The 18949-nt window shown below is 40.2% G+C and overlaps 1 protein-coding gene across 3 annotated transcripts in view; it reads right to left on the bottom strand.

The window, feature by feature from the left end:
- SETX (senataxin) overlaps window positions 1-18396 on the bottom strand; it is a 30877-nt gene extending 12481 nt beyond the window's left edge. For 2 of the 3 annotated variants that reach the window (XR_008580004.1, XM_054848531.1), the window contains exons 1-14: window positions 18300-18396; window positions 17397-17580; window positions 16384-16564; window positions 14833-15043; window positions 14493-14602; window positions 12112-12331; window positions 11666-11785; window positions 10459-10630; window positions 8858-8948; window positions 3434-7990; window positions 2457-2556; window positions 1780-1956; window positions 913-1142; window positions 223-390 (exon numbers count right to left, since the gene is read on the bottom strand). Coding sequence is in view for 2 of the 3 variants with exons in the window: in XM_054848531.1 (XP_054704506.1) it covers window positions 223-390; window positions 913-1142; window positions 1780-1956; window positions 2457-2556; window positions 3434-7990; window positions 8858-8948; window positions 10459-10630; window positions 11666-11785; window positions 12112-12331; window positions 14493-14602; window positions 14833-15043; window positions 16384-16563 (6336 nt within the window). In the remaining variant the exon portion in view is untranslated. Of the gene's footprint in view, window positions 1-222; window positions 391-912; window positions 1143-1779; window positions 1957-2456; window positions 2557-3433; window positions 7991-8857; window positions 8949-10458; window positions 10631-11665; window positions 11789-12111; window positions 12332-14492; window positions 14603-14832; window positions 15044-16383; window positions 16565-17396; window positions 17581-18299 lie in introns of those variants that run through there. The other variant, XM_054848533.1, reaches the window with a different exon arrangement.
- Window positions 18397-18949: the final 553 nt, after the last annotated feature.

The following is an 18949-nucleotide window of genomic DNA, read 5'->3' as shown; positions in this document are numbered from 1 at the left end:
TGTTTTCTTGATTTTAAAGTTCAGTAAAATAAGTGTTTTCCAAGATGCCCAAAAGGTATTATTTCCACTTTTACACCCTATACAGTACAGACAATTAAGTCAGCTTAATGAATTAGACCCCCAGTAAATGGAATTCTAGTATTGGTAGTTAATTTGAACAATCATTGACTACCATCGGGAAATCAAACACCAGCACATGATGATCACATCACGTTCACTTACTTGTCTCAAAACACGAAACAGAAATCCAACAATAGTTTTTGATTTCCCTGTTCCAGGTGGTCCGTGGATGAGGCAGATCTTGGGAAGCCCTGGATGTTGCTTTACCATGGCATAAGCTGTCTCAATGGCTCTCTTTTGATCTTCATTGTATTCATCCATATCCGATGCCTGAAGGAACAGACAGGGGAAAAAATAATGAATTACTTCATGTTAATCAAACCTCCCATGCTCATTTTAGGTATTTTCAAGAGTGTCTCCCACCCCTCTAGCTATGACTTAAAAACTTGAAGGGCATGGAAGCTTTCGATTCTAGGTTTGCTCTAGATGCATACCCAACCCTGACTTGAAAGCTGTAACGAAACTTTCATTTACTCTACACACCTTTATTTTGCATTACCTTTTCTATACTATGCCTTATTTCCTGAACAGACACACTTATTTCCTGAACAGGAAAAGAAACTGAAAGCTGCTTCAAGTGCACTACTCGTGTCTATGTCAATACAGCAAAAGCACCTGCACAAATTCAGACTCACCCTATCCACCCAATCAACCAACTATGAAAAGCAGAGTGACTGCATACTTTTGTAACTTGTCTGTTTGCACAAACAGCATGCAAAACCAGTTCTGCAAAACTCATAAAATCCAAATGCCCACTTTGCCATCCATATCACTTCTAGCTGCCGGACTTACAGCGCCTTCTGGAACGACGGGCAGATCTCTTGGACAGAAGTCATTGTAACTTGGATTTATAATGGGTTTAGCCAGGGGACTCCTGCTCAATAGTAATAGACCTTTGAATGTTCGGTGTGTCGTCACCAGGGAGCCAACCACCACGCACTTCACTTGCTTATTTAAGAAGAATGACAAATTGCCTCGAGTTTTCACAGAAAGATGGCAGACTGTATGCTGTTCCTTTTGTCCTATTGGGGGAGGGGAAGGAAGAGGAAAAAAAAAGCCACCCACAAGTTGTTAATTCAAAGAATATCCAAATTATTAACTGAAAGATATTCAAACAGGTCACTCAAAGTATTCACCCGAACCCGGCGCTGCCTTCTATTAGGAAGCCAACAACTTGCAAAAACCCAAAATAAAACAAAATAAAAAATAAAAAACCCACACCAGTCCTCTGTAAAACAACTCAGATCACTGTTTTAATCAGGCAACATTAATCTTGATAATTGGTAATTCACAAGTTCAGTTCCAGAAGACAGTAAAAATTTTAGTCAGTGAGATCACTGAAGTTCATGACACTTCATACCTTACTGCAACACACTCCTAGATGTATGCAGAGCACTTACTCATCGCTAGTTTCTGTTCTTACACAAAGTATTAACATCTGTATTGAAGGAAGTCCCTAGAAAAATGCATGGAAAGCAGGTCTGCAGTTTCAGTTCCTGGCTTTTTACAAAGCTTCTAGCATGGAATAGACATGCAATAATGGAAAAACATTCCCATTTCCTCTGAGGTGATACATTACAACTATCAACAGTCAGCTATGAAGAAGCATTTTACAGTACCAAGAAGAATCCCGCTTTTATTTCAACCCCATTTACTTACTAGTTAAACACCCAGATGCACGAGAAAATCGTGTCACAAGACCAACATGATTCACTGTATGGTTCTCCATCTCGCTTTCTTCCCTAAAGGTGTCTTTTTTCTTTTGGACCACCAAAAATAGTAAGTCATCCTCCTTTGGATGAAGCTGCCTTGCCAAATCGCTTTCTCGAAAATGAGCTACCCAAAATACATTTTAAAATTAGAACATTAAAAGGAAAATGGTTACAATTACTTTCTGACTATAGAAGTACTACAATTAACATACTACGTATACTTCAGTAATACCCATCTGTTAACTTCTAAAGCTATTAAAAGCTACAGCAAAATACTATGAAGAGTTCTAACTCCATCCTGCATTCTTAAGCCTGAACATAGCACGATATAAAAATAGAGCATGTCAAGGACTATTTTATTTACCAAGAGAAGCTGAAATAATATCCCAAATGACTGAGATGGAAAGTATTCAAACAGCAACCAAGTAACTTTTTGTACTGAACACTTAAGGCACAAATTCCCTGTAAAATAGGTACTTCCGTTACATACATTCTGCAAAACGGCCAATTCAAGATTCTTTCTGTATTTAAAGCAAATAAAAATTTCTACCTCTAAGTGCTAGCTCATTATAAGGCATTGTCTGTGTGAAAATTAGGTTTTATATAAAACCCAAAACCTCGTACCTGTAAAATCTGCTGTATTCAAGTCAGCAGAGAAGTTCTGTAAGTGGAAGTAGTAACTCTTCTCTCTTACTCTCTGGTTTTCTATCCACTCTTGTGCCAGCTACATGTTGGAAAGTAAAAGCTAAATAAAAATACTTTGAAGGGTTTAGTGTATCAGAAGAAGAGCTTATGACTCAAAGGGCAAACACACTAAGTTGAAATAAAAGAAAGCTAATAGATCGTCAACTACAAGACATCAAAGAGTTTTACCCGTTTCTTTTTTTAATATACGCATACACATTACATAAAACCACACACACACACACACAGAGCAAATGAAAGTGCTTCCTCCCCACCCACTCGCCATTTAATGTACTTCCTTACAAAACTCTTCAAAACAAATGTGGATTCTCCCTGATTGCATTTTCACCTTAAAATGCCAGTATTATCCTGGTACTGACTTCATTTTCTACCTTACTTCTACGGGAGAAGCGATGCAATGACTTAACTCGAAAGCATACAGACTTTAAATGAAGGAACACTTCATTTTCTCACTACTAAACTATAAACTATTAAAGTTAAGCTGTTTGGAAAGAAATACTTCTCAGATTAACCTACCTCTCACGTTAAGTCCTCAACATAAAAAGAATAAGAATGTAATGTTTTACAGACACTGTCGTTGAAAGGCCTCAGTTTCTTAAAAGGCTTCTGGTTTAAGCTTTATATGCTATAAAGACAGAGCAACCACCTCCTTTTTCCCTCCTTTTGCATGCTATTGTGGATGTACACCCAAAAAACAAGCTTCACTGAGGTGAATAAAAGTGGCAGTCCCCAATTTTAAGCATAACTGTCCAGATTATTTCCCCCAAATCATTCCTGTATTCAGGTCTGTATCTGAACATTTTCAGAAAGTAAATAGAGGACATAAACGTTTTTAATCTCTTGGTAAAATTTACTACAGTTGACGAAAACCAACCAAGAGGCAGATAGCTACTTACTGTTTCAAAGGCATTTAGCATCATCAGGGGGAAAAATGTATTAAAATAGTCATTGTATCCCTGAAATTGGACAGGAACAGAGGCTACTACAGACTGCAGGAGATTACTTGGAGGTCCAAATTGGCTGGAGCTTGAAAACATTTCGTAAGTCCACTTTAGGACTTCATTAACAAAAATACTATGATCACGCTGCTGAGCGCCAAGAAATGAAGAATAATACACTTCTCGGGCAGGCCTTCTGGGAATATTTGAAGCGTTGTCATTCTGTCTGTTGCATGACTGGAGAACGTTATTGGAAATACAGGGTTGAGGTACATTACTGAAGCTTGGAGACTTGCATATTTGATTTCCTACTGGTACAGCCTTTGCATTTGGTGGCCTGACCAGCACCGGTTTCGCTGCATTCACTTTGCTTTTTGAAGCTGGCGGCAGCTTTGTACCATCTTCGAGATCCTTGCTGAAGGCTGCATTCCGTGAAGAACTTGCCGAGCTGAAAATTTTGGTAGTGGAAGGCTTTCTTGTTTTAGGTGGCAGAAGAGAAGGTTTGGCAAACAAGTGATCCTCCTCTGAGCTGGTGGCTGAATGCTTACTGCAGTACTCTCCTGGTTTTTCCACTTTTTCCATACATTCTTTGTACTTACATTTCACAATAGTCAAGGATTCATTCTGCTGAAGGCTTTCAGCAGTATCCATTTCCTCTGTTTTTTTACTAGCTACAGTAGCATCTTGAACAGTTTCCTCCTCAGAACATAATTCCATATCCACAGGATCTAACTGAGTTAAAAATAGATCATCATCATCTTCACTGTTTTCATTTGGTTTAGACCCACTTTCTTTTGAAGTTGTCTTCTCACACTCAGGCTGGACAATGCGACCTTTTCCTGAAGGTTTATCTTTATCATCTCCAACAAGTGCAGCAGAAGAGAGACTTGAATCCATAGGTACAGGAGGAACCATCGCACTGTTATCCTCTGATTTTCTGCTCAAGTCTGAAGAACTAGGCATTTTAGAGAGACATGGTGGCTCCTCCACAGAGTGGCTTTCAAATTTTCTCTCACTGGCAAAGGGACAAACAGCCTCCTCCCTTTTTTCCCCTCTTTGGTTTTCAACAGATCCTTCAACAGATGTCAGTACAAAACTTTTAGGCTTTTGTTTCATAGATTTTGCATCCACTTTGCTAACTTTTTTGTTTCTACTCTCAGAACTTCCTGCAAGATTTTTCACTCTGACACTTTTTTTGGGCCTTGTCTGCCTTAAAAACTGAAGGTCTTGGCAGGCTAGCATTTTCTTATTATGTTTTATAGACAAACTCTGAGGAGCAATTAATTTAATCTTCTGTTTCTGTGCAACTCCAACTCTCCCTGCAGCTTTACCATGGCTGCGCAATTGAGCTAGACTGTCTAAAGAGCGCTGGGATAATTCAAATGCTTTGCGAGGTGCCTTCTTCAAACCAAGTTTTTCTACGGTTGATGCTGGTGCAGGACACTGCCGAACCTTCCTCGGAGGAACCACAGCAGGCATTGACCTGCCAGGTTGAGAATTTTTTAACGTACTCTGAAGTAGTTTTTTATTTTGTGCTGTTTTAAGAACAGGAGGTTTTTTAGGACTTCTTTGAATAGTTCTTGCTACCTTAGATTTTGCTATATTCTTCCGTGGGCTCGCACTATTTTTCTTAAGGGCCAACTTTGAAGCTAATGAGATGTTAGATGTAGATGCTCTGGGTTCAGTCAATTTTGAGTCCAGGGTGAAGTCTTCAGTAACGGCACCTTTGTCTACAAAATTCTCCAGTTGATCTTCTGCATTTTCTTTACTAATCGATTCTTGCAATGTTGAATTAGTTACTTCTTTTGTATTATCAGCTGCTTTCTGATGAGAAGTATTTTCTATCTGCTTTTCTATCAAGTTTGCTTCTTCTTCCATGGCATCATCACTTATGTAATCCACATCATAACCCCACTCATTTGTGTGATCATTCAGTAAGCCATCTGAATTACTACTACCAACCGATGTTGAAACATGATCTTGTTTATACTCTTGAGTTGCCTCCATATTACATGCTTGAGTATCTTGCCAAACCGAAAAGACTTCTTCTTCTGTTTCAAATTCAAAGTACTGAGACTCACAGTCTTCCAGTGGCAAAGTACAGCTTGGTGTCTTTGAGTCTGTTTTGGTATCACTACCAGGAGTTGAAGGCTGCTTTTCAGGACACACATTTTCATTCTGTTTTTTTGTTTCCTTGTCAGCCACACCTTTTTCTTCATCAGAAGAGTCTGAAATTACAATGACTTCATTGTCAAGGCAATCTGCATCGCAGGGAGACTTGGTACTCTGGCCATCATCGGAAGATCTTACAGCACCTTTCACTTTCCTTTTAATATCACATACATTATGATGTACTGAGCTGTCTTGGCTGGAATCAAAGGAAAAATTGACACTTTTGGCATACGCAGCTAAAGATAATTTACTGAGTTCTCTATCAACCTGGGAGTCTGTTAAAGTATTATCTTCAGAAACCACCTTCACAAAATCCTCCTCTTTTTTCCTCACTGAATTGTTTTCTCTCTTGAAATATTTTGAAAATTCGAACAATCTGTCACTTGATTCACACTTCATTGACAGTGGCCTGATCTGAGAAGCAGGGCTGGATATATCCCTCTTATTTTCAGAGCTAGATGGAACGCAACCATTTGCTGAAGTTTTATCCCTACAAAAAGTCTTTGAAATTTGACCTTTACAGTCATATTTAACCAAGTCATTTAAATTAGGCTGTTCCCGGTCTGAACTTTGCATGTCAGTGTCTTTCAACAAGGAATCTGACTTTTCTTCAGTGGATACTTTCTTCAGTAAGGTGTCACTAATCCCTGAAAGCAAAACACTGTCATCTTCGTTTTCCCGCATATCAGGTTCATTTTTAGAGGAGCTAGAGCAATCTAATGGTGTTTCTTTTGATACCTGTTTAGTGGGGATCAGTCTGGATTGAAAAGCACTGTTGACGCTTTTCTCCTGAGTACTTTCAAAACGCCTTGAAGATGGAGTATCAACAGAGATTTCACTTTCACACACCATATTCACTCCCTGATGTTTATGACAATCTTTGCTTGTACACAGAGAGCCAGTGCAAAAGTTAGGTTGCTCTACCTCTGCTTTTGAAGCACTTGTTGCTAAACTGCAGTTTTTCAAGTCACGTGGCTTTGCTAGCTGAGATACTTTTAAGTGCCATTCAGTTTTCTGTATCTTGTTTTTCAAACTTGTGAGTCTATGCACATCTACTTTAAACTTTGAAGAGGAACTGGGAGACACATTGCTTTCCTCTGCATCCGAGCTGTAAACACGTTCTGGAGAACCAATACGAGTTTGAGCAGCCAGACACATTGGTGTTCTGGATCCTGCTTCACATTTGTTTTCCAACTCTCCACCTCTTCTGAAATCGGAATGCTGGGCATTTGGATTAAAACACTGATTATCCGTATCGCGTTTCCCTGCCACAAGATCATTGTTCCTATTTTCCTGAACTTTCCTACATGCTTTTGTTGCCAAGGAGTTCTGTGGGCAGACATATTCCTGAGTTGGCAAGTCATTAAATTCCTTTTTAATATTCATCGAGAGGCCTTCTGCGGATGTCCAAGTTGTTGAACTTTTAGATACATCTCTACATTCCTCTTCCCAGGCACTCTTTCTTCTAGGTAAAAGGTTCCCTTGACAATCTTCATCTCCACCTTCCTGCAATGTGACAGCTAATGGTGGACATGGGTCATCTCTGCCACATACACTCATCTTGCATTCATCACCATGGGCACTCTTCTCTTGCTTTATAGAAACGGTAGGAAAAGTTGCAGAGTTTGCATTGTTTCCTGTAGGCACAGGGGTATTCAATGCTCTGTCCTTTATACTTCTAACAACTTGCTTTAAACACATTTGTAATTCCTGTGTTTCCTGGATGTTCAGCTGCCAACCTAAAGACAGATTTCCTCGCAGAAGAAGATTGAGTTTGTCTAGGTATTGCTTGCAAAGAGCGTACTGCCCAATTTGATAGCCTTCTCTAAGAAGGCTGCGTATCAACTGCACACAGGCATGCTGCACAGAGTTAGAAGCTTGTAAAGATACTGCCGATGAACCTCTCACAGAGTGTCCAGATGCTTTTTCAGTGCACCGTGTAAATGCTATAGCTGGAAGCTTCGCACATCTCACCACCGCTTCCACCCATTCTTGGGAGCTAATCCACAGCAAATGCAGGCACTTTTTATTTCTGTGTAGTTCAATAATGGATACCAAGATCAGGAGAAAAAATTCAGAGATTTTGTCACACTGCAGGATTCTTTCATTGAGAATATCTTTGATTTCTGAGCAGAGGTAGTGAATGACCTCTACTATATATGCTACACCCAAGTCCTTGAGATCCATAAGAGACTGAACAAAAGGGATGAACCATAAAAATGTGCTGTCATGGACACGCATATCTTTGCCAATATCAGACTGAAGCACGTTAGCCAGTGTTTGCATATCTTCATACATGTTGGGGCAGTAGTCTGGACAAATGGCAGTCTTCCATCCAGTATCCTGAAAAATAAATTCACCATCCGTCATCTTCATTATGCACATCTGCACAGTTCAATCTGCCAGGTCTTTTTCTAGCCATAAAGTTTACTTTCTCTCAAATACATGTTGATTAAATGATCACATTTCTTATATCCTAATATAAGTCAAAATCTAAATCAAAAAATGCAAAAAATAAAGATCAAGCTATGACACATATAAGGAATTAACTTCCTAAAAATGTAACCTGTAAGTGTAAAGTAGTACTTCTGTTTAAAATCATTGCAAAACCCTCCAAAGATGATGTTATGCTGACATAATCAAATATACATTTAAAGCCTTTAAAAGACATTTCATAAACACAACACACCAACATCAGGAGAACACACTCACAAATGTTTCTTCTGCTTTATAAGAACAAAAAAACCAGTGCCATTTGGGAGCATGGTCTCACATTTGAAAGTCCATCAATGCATACCTCATTACTCCATACTCAATATATTAGTTTAGAATTCCGAGAAACAAAAAGTAAAATACAAGAACTCAATCAACAACTTTTGTTTTAAACTGAATTCAGCGTTTTCATCGAGGTACCAATAGTTCTTTCAATCTTGATACGAATTCTTGGGCTTTAATGCCATCTCTGCCTAATTCACAAATACATTCTTCTTTATTTTTACGGCCTGAAAGTACCAGGTAAACAAGAAGTGACCAGACTGGCTGCTAATTATGGCACACAATAGTGACATACATTATTTAGTATTTTTTCTTTACAACATTACTAGTAGAAACAGAGTATCTTCCCCTCTGTATTTTATAGATGGTTTAAACTGACAGTGTCATTCAATGATCAGAGTTTGAAGAGCAGGGAAATAAAATATTTTTTAATACCTTTTGAGGCTTTTCTGTGTTGTAATTATATACAATCTGACTGCAAGTAACCATGTCATCATCATAGTCTGACTCCGGTTCAGATTTTGTCCTAAAAAAAAAAAAAAAAAAAAAATCATTATAGACTCCACACAACTAACTTTAGTTAAGAAAGCCAATCAGCCAAGACACAGATTTCACTTTTCAGATACTGACCATGTGACTATTAGAACTTGTCAGTGATAAAACATACCTATGAAGAGATATCATATTTGAAATTGTAGAGCTTGCTCTATCCTGCTCGTTAGAGGCAGGGGAAGCAATTACCTCAGGAAAAAGAGCTTTCTAGTAAGTCATGGATTTCACTGCCTAGAACACCCAGAAGAATTCCATTTTCTTTGAATTTTCAATGCATAAATGCAGCTCAATCACAGCTACATGCCCATAAACTTTGTACGCAACACAACACACATAACTTAACTGAAGGAAATCTCCTTTAATATGCTTCTCTCTGCTATCTGTAACATTCCTTGTGTATGTATCTGTAGCTATCTGTAACATTATAGACTGTGTGTGTATAAAAACGCTGAACATTTAAGACATGGTCACTCAAAGATGATTAAAAATATATCATAGGAAAACAGTAAACAACTGGTACGGTTATCCAGGTATTATTTTTCATGAACTTTTTTTAAAATCAGACACAGTTTCAGTTTTCAAAAATAGGAGGTGTTCCTATTTTTTGCCAAAAGGTAAGTTCAAGTTTACATAACACAATTCTGTTCCCTTAGAAGCTGTTTCTAGACTTCCAAGCAGCGTACTAACTAACCACTTCCACACTGAACAAGCACTTAATTAACTTTCTGTTCAACACTGACAATATTGGCACTCAGAAGCGATATAAAAACTCCATTTTATCTTAGGATATAAGTATATGGAGACAAGACCTTTCAAGAGAGTATCTGATGCTTGTTACGTGTTTTAAAACATTTCCTTTCAGCAGTTCACTGCATTATCCAAGCTATTAAAGGCCAGTTCTGTGATTCTCACTTTATTACCTTCCCTGAAAGTCATACATTCAGGAAAGGAACAAAACTTTTAAGACCATACAGTACCATTAAGTAAGTATTTCTCAATATTAGATTTAAGACTGAACACAAGATGAAAGTAAACTCAAACCAGGTGACATCTGGAAATACAATAAAATCTAAAACTATGTCATCCACTGAAAATTCTGGAATTCCCATAATTTTACCATGAGTCTGAGACATGGCAATCTTCACTAAGCTTAAGTGCAAGGTGGTTATAGCATGAAATAAACACTAAACATTTATCAGCCTTCCTGACTGAGGAAAAAATTCTGAAAAGTGTAACAGACATCATCGTAGTCAAAAAGAAGTGAGCATGTATGATTTTGAAAGAACCTCACGATTTTAGGGGACCTACTTCACCTTTTCATTGCTTGAAGTTGGCAACATCTGATTTTTTTTTTTTTTTTTTTACTTGCCATCTCCCTCCCCCAAAACAAATTACGGCAGCACTGACAAGAAAACCAAGACCAAGCTACTACACTACCTGGTATTAAAATCATAAAACTGTTCTAGTCTCTTAATAAAACTGACCTCTTAAAGCTACTGCGTATATTTTTTATTTCATTGTTGTAGCTCACACTGTTGATAATGGTTTGAAAGGCTTGGACAGGATCAATAAGCTGACCCCATACTTTAGATCCGAGCTGATCCAAAATAACCATGAAACAATGCAGCGCTGGCCAGAAGGGGTCAGTAGAATCATCTGAAACATAACAGTAATATTGGGGAGAGTTGAAATGCGCATCCTGTACAGAGTCCTGTACATTCTTAGACTAAGCTGAAGTTGAAAGTAGTTGGTTTTCATTGATCTCTTCTTAAATATTTAATATAAAGATAAGTATTCTAGTAAGTTGCAACTATAGTTTATAACACAGAAAAAGGATGGGGAAAAAAAAAAAGTCAGCCTCTCTTATTTATACAGACAGACACTGCTCCTTGCGTGGTCTTAAATCAGCAGGAACCTGGACAACTATCACTAACATTTCCCAGCTCTGTGAAACTGATTCTTCAACACTGATTTTTGGAGTGCTGTTCTAAGAAGTGGGTACAACTTGCACGGCTACGACAATTTATACTTCAACTTTAAGCTAGAAGCAATTGGTTTTCCTTCAAGTGTGTTCTTCCTTCTTCATATAATATAATATCATATCCTCAACAAACATACTAAAATTACAAGGATGTAGTCATTTAAGAGGCAGCCCTGCTCTTGAGCTCACGTGCCATTCCCGGGCTATGCCATGGCTCGTGGCCTCCAAGAATGGCCCAAGGGCTACTAGTCCAAATTCTAAAGTCTGAATTCCCAGCTGCAAAAGGGGTTTCCACCAACAGATGGACGGAAGAGTCACATTTTGAGCAAGTTGCGGCAATTCAGAAGACGACGTTTCTTTATTTTAGGACTAAGTTCAAACTTCATGCCACAGTGAAATGTGCATTCCCATGTGACCTGTACGTGAAATGAAAACAATATGGTAGAAATTATAGATTTGTCCTCTCAAAACCTCTAAGCCAGCCTTATGCAAAGCACTGCCATCCCTTCTCCACTAAAGGGTTTGTCTGAATGTCATTTTTCAGTATTTGTCAGTATTGCCCAAATACTGTGCAATATTGGCCATCTTCCAGAATATAAGTAAGCCTCAGTTAAAATCACCTTGGCATTACTACTAAGAATTTACTCAATTAAACAAGGAAGTTTGTTAAAGATGAAAAATAGGCTATAAACTGTCTTGGTCTCAGTTACCAGCTGCTTCCTTCTCCATGGCGTGAAGTATAGACTGCATGAAATCATTTTGTTTGTCTGGGCCCAGTAACAAGGAGTCCATAGCTTGTTCTTCCAGCACTGTTAGCAACATACAAATCCCTACACACACAAAAAAAAAAAAAAGGGAAAAAAGAAGCAACCTATCCATATATTTGCAAAAATGTGTTCTAATTTTCACCAAATCAAGGATCATTTTCCAAATGCCATTACCAGTGTAACGCTTGACCAAAGAGATCGGCAGCAACATGGAACTAATTAAACACTGCCTCTCTACTGCAGTTGTGCAACATTCAATTTTCCCATTTGACATGCCCCAAAATAAACTACACCTATGAAACAGTAGAAAGACTATTGACTTGAAAGAAGCACTTAACAAGATGAGAGAGACTACACCTACAAATTCATTCCTGATCATAAATACTCACCTAGCCAATAGTTCTTGTAGTTGGCAGTATCATATAAATGCGATGGCAGAAGGATGAGTTTACCCTTTTCAAACACTGAAGAGCTGTAAATATCTGGACTCTCAAAAAGCCCCAACTCAATAACTTTGAACAAGCAAGTCAGCACTTCCTGTAAGTCATAGTAATCGTCCCTGTCAACTTTCCCTAAATTCCTTGCTGTTAGGATGGCCCATCGACGAATCTAAGGATTGAAACAAAAAAAGTTATATATTAATAAAAAGAGCAAAAAAGCACAATGCTGTAAGATTAGGAATAATTGCTACTACAAATGGGACAAAAGAATATTTTTACTAAAGTAAGGTCTCATAATTGCAAGTAAGAGTTAGTCTTTTTCCAAAATAACCTTAGAAACAGGCTTACTATACCTACGAGATGTTATTAATGGAGAAGTTAAAATTCAGGGTAATATATACAAATAAAACTCCTTGGGATTCATGTGACAAAGGAGTAGCATTTTGTTTAGTGTTTATAGTGTTTAAACATTACTGACCAACATTTTCCAATTAGATAACTGTATACTACAACAACAGATACTAAGTTGTACTGTCAGCACAGGACACTCGTCATTTCTTGTCTTGGTGGAATCATTCTCTGACCTGCTGAGAAAACTTCAGAGTTTGAACAAGTGTGAAGTACAGTACTATTAAGTCTTTTACTGTTTCTTAGGAGAACTTGAAATTTTGTACTCTGCATTGGTGTTTAAGTCAGTCAGTCTTGGAAACAGTACAGCCACAACCTGCCCATCAGCCACAGCAAATGTAACCTGACTCTCCAAAGCTCCATCAAGTGAGGTGGGAAAATGATGGTATGAACTCACACTCTCCTGATATAAACAAACAGCCCACTTGAGGTGGAATTCTATACTCCTTTGAGAGTTACACATCCAAATTTACTTCACACAGATAAACACACCACACAGGGACTTTTCTAAGGTCACGCAAAGAAAGCACTCAATCTCCCTTCAGTATTAACTTCGTACATGAAACCAGGATTCACTGTTCCAACAGGCTCTCCCAATTGTAGCAGGGCATATGTTCTCAAGTTCTCTGTATTATCACTGTTTCTCAGTACTCTTCCCTATTATTGAAAGCAGTCTCACTTCTAGGATGTGTTTATTAGCTTGAAGGAACAGCCCTTTACGCGTGATGGAGCCCTGCTTTCCTGGAGATGGCTGAACGCCTGCCTGCCCATGGGAAGTGGTGAATGAATTCCTTGCTTTGCTTTGCTTGTGCGCGCAGCTTATGCTTTACTTATTAAACTGTCTTTATCTCAACCCACGAGTTTTCTCACTTTAACTTTTCCAATTCTCTCCTCCATCCCGATGAGGGGGGGAGCGAGTGAGCGGCTGCGTGGTGCTTAGCTGCCGGCTGGGGTAAAACCACGACACTGGATAATACATCATCTTCAAAACAATGTAGACAACTAGGCACTCAGACACATCTGTACTGCTCTGAGAACCTCAGGTCTTTTTGTAATCTCTCAAAGCCTTTTGACCAGAGAAAAAAAACAAACCAAAAGTGTCGGTAACAACCTCAATTGCAAATCCTCTCAACCCTTTCAATCTAGACACTTCCAGTATTCCAAAATTTCTCTTTTTGTTACTTTCTTAAGAGACTGGAGAGCAGTCTCTGCTATGTACACTAGCATGAATGATACTAAGATCAGCTGACACTTCTAAATATCATAAAGAATGGAGCTCTCCTGTTTACACTTTCAAATTAACTGTTGATCTTTGACTGTCCAACATCAGAATATCCCATATGGATTTAGAGACAGGCAAAAAAAAAAACCCCACCCACACAAACCACCAAAACAAAACTGCTGAGTTTTGAGTTGTCCCACCACAGAACACACAAATCCACTAAAACACCGTATTGCCTCCTTGTAATGACAAAATTCAGTGACAATTGAAGGGCATTTCAGAGGAAGTACACTGCTGAGCATCTCTTCTTGCAAGTAACTACACTATTCTCACTTTTTCAATTTTTAAGGTTCTGAATATTACTAAATTACAAACCCTGGCCCACTTGAGACTTCCATTTGGGAGTATAAGCCATAAATTTACAGTTTGGTTGAACATCTATAGCTTTTGCTGACTAAATGCAAACGGTAAAGTGATTCTAGAAGTTATTGCAAAAGAAGAGTCTTCTCTCCTTCAGCAAGAGTAACTATATTCCTACTGAAATCTCATTTTTTTATATATATATACACACACACAGTTAAAGTACAGAAAATCAACTACTAAAAATTCTGAATGCTACCATTTTCATATTCTTTTCATTAAAAATCTGTTCTGACACTATTTAAAACTAAGTTTTAGTGAAACAGATAAAGTAACCTACCACTTCATTCCGGTGTACCAAAAAGAGATAAATTCCTGGGTATTTCTCAAAGACATAAAAGGACTTGTGACTTTGTTCCATTCTACAGAGCACTTCTACACACAACTCGCCTAAAAGGATAAACACAGTTGTAGTAAAGACTAATTGATATGCTAACAAAAAACCCTCAAAAAACACCAAACAAAAAAACCCACCACCAACCCACACCTTTTTAGTGTCAAAATAAATATTATGCACATATACACACGCACTGGTACTTCCCTTCAACTATTTGTTATTTTCACCTCCTTCAATAGAAACAATATCACGCCCTTCCAACCATATACTATAAGATACATACTGACTCTCTCGTGCAGCAGCAGATATGGGTATTTCAGAATTTCTAGAAGGGGCACTCGCAGGTTATTCTCAAATTCCGGGCCCACATAACCGGTGAGTTGTGTCTCTCCATTTTCATCCACTATAAACAACTCATCATCTTCTCCAGCTTCTTCTCGCATGGATTTCTCAATGTGGGCAACAAGACGGGAGGTTTCCAACTCCCACAAGACCTATTCAGCAGGGAACAACAACTAATCAAAGTACTTTCTGAAGAAAGTGATTAGGGACATTTATTATCACATATAAAAACCTTAACTGGACTTTCAAAACTTACAATGTAATTTTGAAGTTTCTTTCCAAGCATAGTGTGACACAATCAAGTTTTTACATGGAATTCAGATTGGGCAAATCACAAAACTCTCATTTCAGAGTTAAGATTATAAAATAATTTTAAAAAGAGTGGCATTGAAACCAGAAGGATTTTTATAATTCTGTTAAATAGTCACAAACAGTTTCAGTAATTATTTCAGGCTGTAGGTTAGTCATAAAACTTTGTTCCACTGACCAGCACAAAGTAGTGCAGGATATAGAAAACAATCATATTTAGGAAAATGGGAAAAACAATATTAAAATTTTGCCTCCTCACATATTTTGCAACGTCTTAGTGGAAGGGAGTGAATGTAAACAATGCAAACAGACTGAGTTGTAAGGGATTCACCTCACTTAACATTACTCATGTAAAGTAACGGCTCCAAACCTCAATTAGAAACCAAGGTTATTCCTTACAGTCAATAGACACAGAAAGGAACTTTCAGCAGTCTGGTCACCCCACTTATTTACAATCTATACTCAGATGGGATTGCCCTCCACAGAAATCTAGCTGACTAATTTTAGTCAACCTTTCAGACACCTGTATTATGATCAATTAGCTACAAATATTTGTTTTACATACATATACGCATAAGGGAAAAAAGCGTTCCAAAATACAAAATTGGATACTAATGAGGGAGAATTATAAAAGGCTTATAATAAAGAGGTTTAAAACTTTTTTGATTGTTTTTAATTGCACAATCTCACAGGCTTGCAAGATCAGATCTCTGAAATTCAAGCACAGTAGAAAACTATGAATGAGAAATGAAAGCAAACAACAGGAACAAGCCCAAAGCTGAACAGAAGCCAGAGGAAAGAAGAAAATGCATTAAAGAAATAGAGCTGTTAGTTTGTCAGGTGGTTCTTTTTCAGATGTCAAACCATCACAGCATGAATAAAGTTCAAGCTATAATGTCTAGTGAGCAACTTCCCACTACTGTTTTAGTTCTCGCTAATTTGAATATATGCAAAACAAGAGGGTCCTCTTGTTTTATGATCGGCTCTTTGCAACTCAATATAAAAAAAAAAAAGCAGAAAGTTAAAAAGCAACATACCTTATTCCAAAAAAGCAATAAAACACAACCCCTGCACAAAACTCCCCCCTGCACCAAGGCTGGACCACAGAAACCTCTTCTGAAGTTTTCCTTCAGTTCCAAGTCCTCCCACTCAGTAACGGGCAGGAGCCAAATCTCTTAATTACCTCATGCAAACTTGGCAATTTTTCCCTTGCTTTGTGGTATTCAACCACACATTCCAGGCAGTAACAGAGATCATCGCTGGATCCTTCAAGATCTTCCGGGGACAACCGTTTAGAAGCATAGCTCTTCAGGAACTCAGTGGTGTCAGAACCACTAGGCGTACACCATCGACATGTGCTCATTCTTTGGATGGAAAGAAGAAGGGATTAACAGACGTCCAAAGAGTGAAAGTGGCAAAATATTGCAGTGGAACCCCAACAGCACCTAATTTTCAAGAGTGAGGAGTTTCAGGGTTTATGTAACTTATTAGCAGCATACACACATATGTTCTCGGCTGTTCTTACATCATATAGGCACACGCAATTAAACAAAGAAATACAGATTAAAGCATTAAATGAACATTACAGAAGAACGTCTGCTGAATAACAAACATTAAAAGTAAAGCACCGAAACAAAGTCAAATTACATCATTTGCAAACTACAAAATGTGAAAATTCACTTCACGTACAAAAAAACCTTCATCCACACTTAATGCACACTTTCCAGAACTACAGTGCTAAGTTCATTATATTGTTTTACTGGTATCAGTGGAATCTAGGTCTAATGAGTACGAAGTTTAATTAGGTTTTTTTTTTCTTAATCTCCTGCTAAGATTTATAGGCCAACAAATCCCTGTTGTCAAAAGCAAAGGATATTTATGGAGAAATTTCCTGTCTTTGTTATTGTTATACTTAGAAAGCATCAGAAAATTCTCACCACGGATTGCTTCCTCTAAAAACAAAAAATTCTTCACTAAGCAGCAATAGAGTCATCTCAGATCCTGCTAGTCTGAAAAACTCAACAGAATACTGGAAAAGCACCAACACTTGAGCTAACTATATAAAAGGAATGACAGTAATTGCTTCTGTTATTTAGCATAACAAGGAATGCAAAAGGGAAACCCAGATAAAACAAAACCTTACATTCCCTCATACAGACATACGGGGAAAACCCCCCAAACAATTGTGGTATTTACCTTTGGAAAAGGAAGCTACTTGCTGCGCAGGAGTGACAGGTCACATAGCGGGAAGGAGAACGGTGCCGCCCTGCAGCCGGGGAAGGGGGCTGACACCTTCAGCCATACATGCCCCGAGTGCAGCACAGCGCTGCTGTCAATAATCCATCCCCTGGTGAGCGGGTCTTGACGGTCCCTCAGAGATCTAGAGCAAAACAGTAATCATCAGAAATCGGTTCAGTTCACACGTTACAGACTAGGAATTGCTTTGGTATTTAGATTAACATACGTTTAAGTACGATTTGCAACTGAATCCCTTCTGCTATTCGGATGCGGGCAATACAACGCCTACCGCGCCCTTCCTAACAAAAGGCGTAAACACCTACGCGCGTTAAGCAAGGAAACCGCTTAAGCAGCCGTACGCGGACACACGCAGCCCAGCTGCGAGCGGAACCCTTTACCTGCAACGCTCTGCTAATCGCTGTGCTCCAACGGCTGCCCACTGAGCAGTGGCGGCACCTGCTCACAGGAACGCCCGAGCCCAGACGCAGAGCGAAGGCAGTTTCCCTTTCCCCGGTTCAAGCCGCCGCAGCCACTCCCAGCCAGTCGCGTCCCCGCCCCCCTCGGAGCCACCCGGGCACCCACCAACAGCTCCCCCGCGAGAGCCCCGGCCGCTCCCCGCGCGGCTGCTCCAAACGCCGCCTCCCCGGCGGCCCCGCTCAGCCCCGCCGCCCCCGAGCCGGGGAACGCGCCGCTGCCTTCCCGCCAAGCAGCCCCGGCCCGGCCCGGCGCAGCAGCGCCTCCCCCGAGGCGGCGTGAGGGAGGGGAAGACAAAGGGAAAGTCGAGCAGAAGCCGGCCTCCGCCGCGGAGGCGGCAGGAAGCGCCAGCGCGGTCGCGGCAGGGAGCCCCGTCCCGTCCCTCACCTCGCCCCGCTGCCGCCGCGGCTCTCCGTCACGGCCCTCTCGTCACGGCCCCGCCGCCGGAGCCACCTCAGGCCACGGCGCTCCCCGCACTTCCGGCCCGCCGGCGGAAATGGCTTCAGCTCGCGCCCTGCGGGCGGGGCCGCCCTCCTTGTGCCAGCAAGCCCCGCCCCTTGGGGAGAGCGGCGGTGCCTTAAAGGGCCAGTAACCAGGGGAAGGGGGGGCACTGCGACGGGGAAACTGAGGCACGCAGGGGGCGGGGGGAAGGGAGGGCTGGGCAGTATCATAAATGTGGGGAGCACAGTAAGGGCACTGCCTCAAGGATAGAATTACTTCAGTACTAAAATAATAAAATCCCACCCCAAATCCACATCAGGCCAAGCACGGGGCATTCCCCAGCAGCCTGACGTAATAAGCCCCGGGGGGGGGGGAAGCTTCCTCACAGCCTCCCACGCACGGGAAACCGCTCCCACATACACTCAGCAGCCCCCACACCTCCTCCCGCACATCCCCAGCGGGCAGGGCGTTGTGACACAGGTCGGGCCCGGCCCCTGGCCCAGGGCTTGTGTCCCACCCGCCGGCTGCTCCCCAGGGCACAGCGGGGAGGAAAGAGCGGGGACTATTGGCCTTTCTTCAGCCTTGAGGGGCTGGAA

Source organism: Grus americana, chromosome 20 (genome assembly GCF_028858705.1).
Source record: "Grus americana isolate bGruAme1 chromosome 20, bGruAme1.mat, whole genome shotgun sequence".
NCBI lineage: Eukaryota > Metazoa > Chordata > Aves > Gruiformes > Gruidae > Grus > Grus americana.
This window is presented reverse-complemented; position numbering and strand designations above follow the sequence as displayed.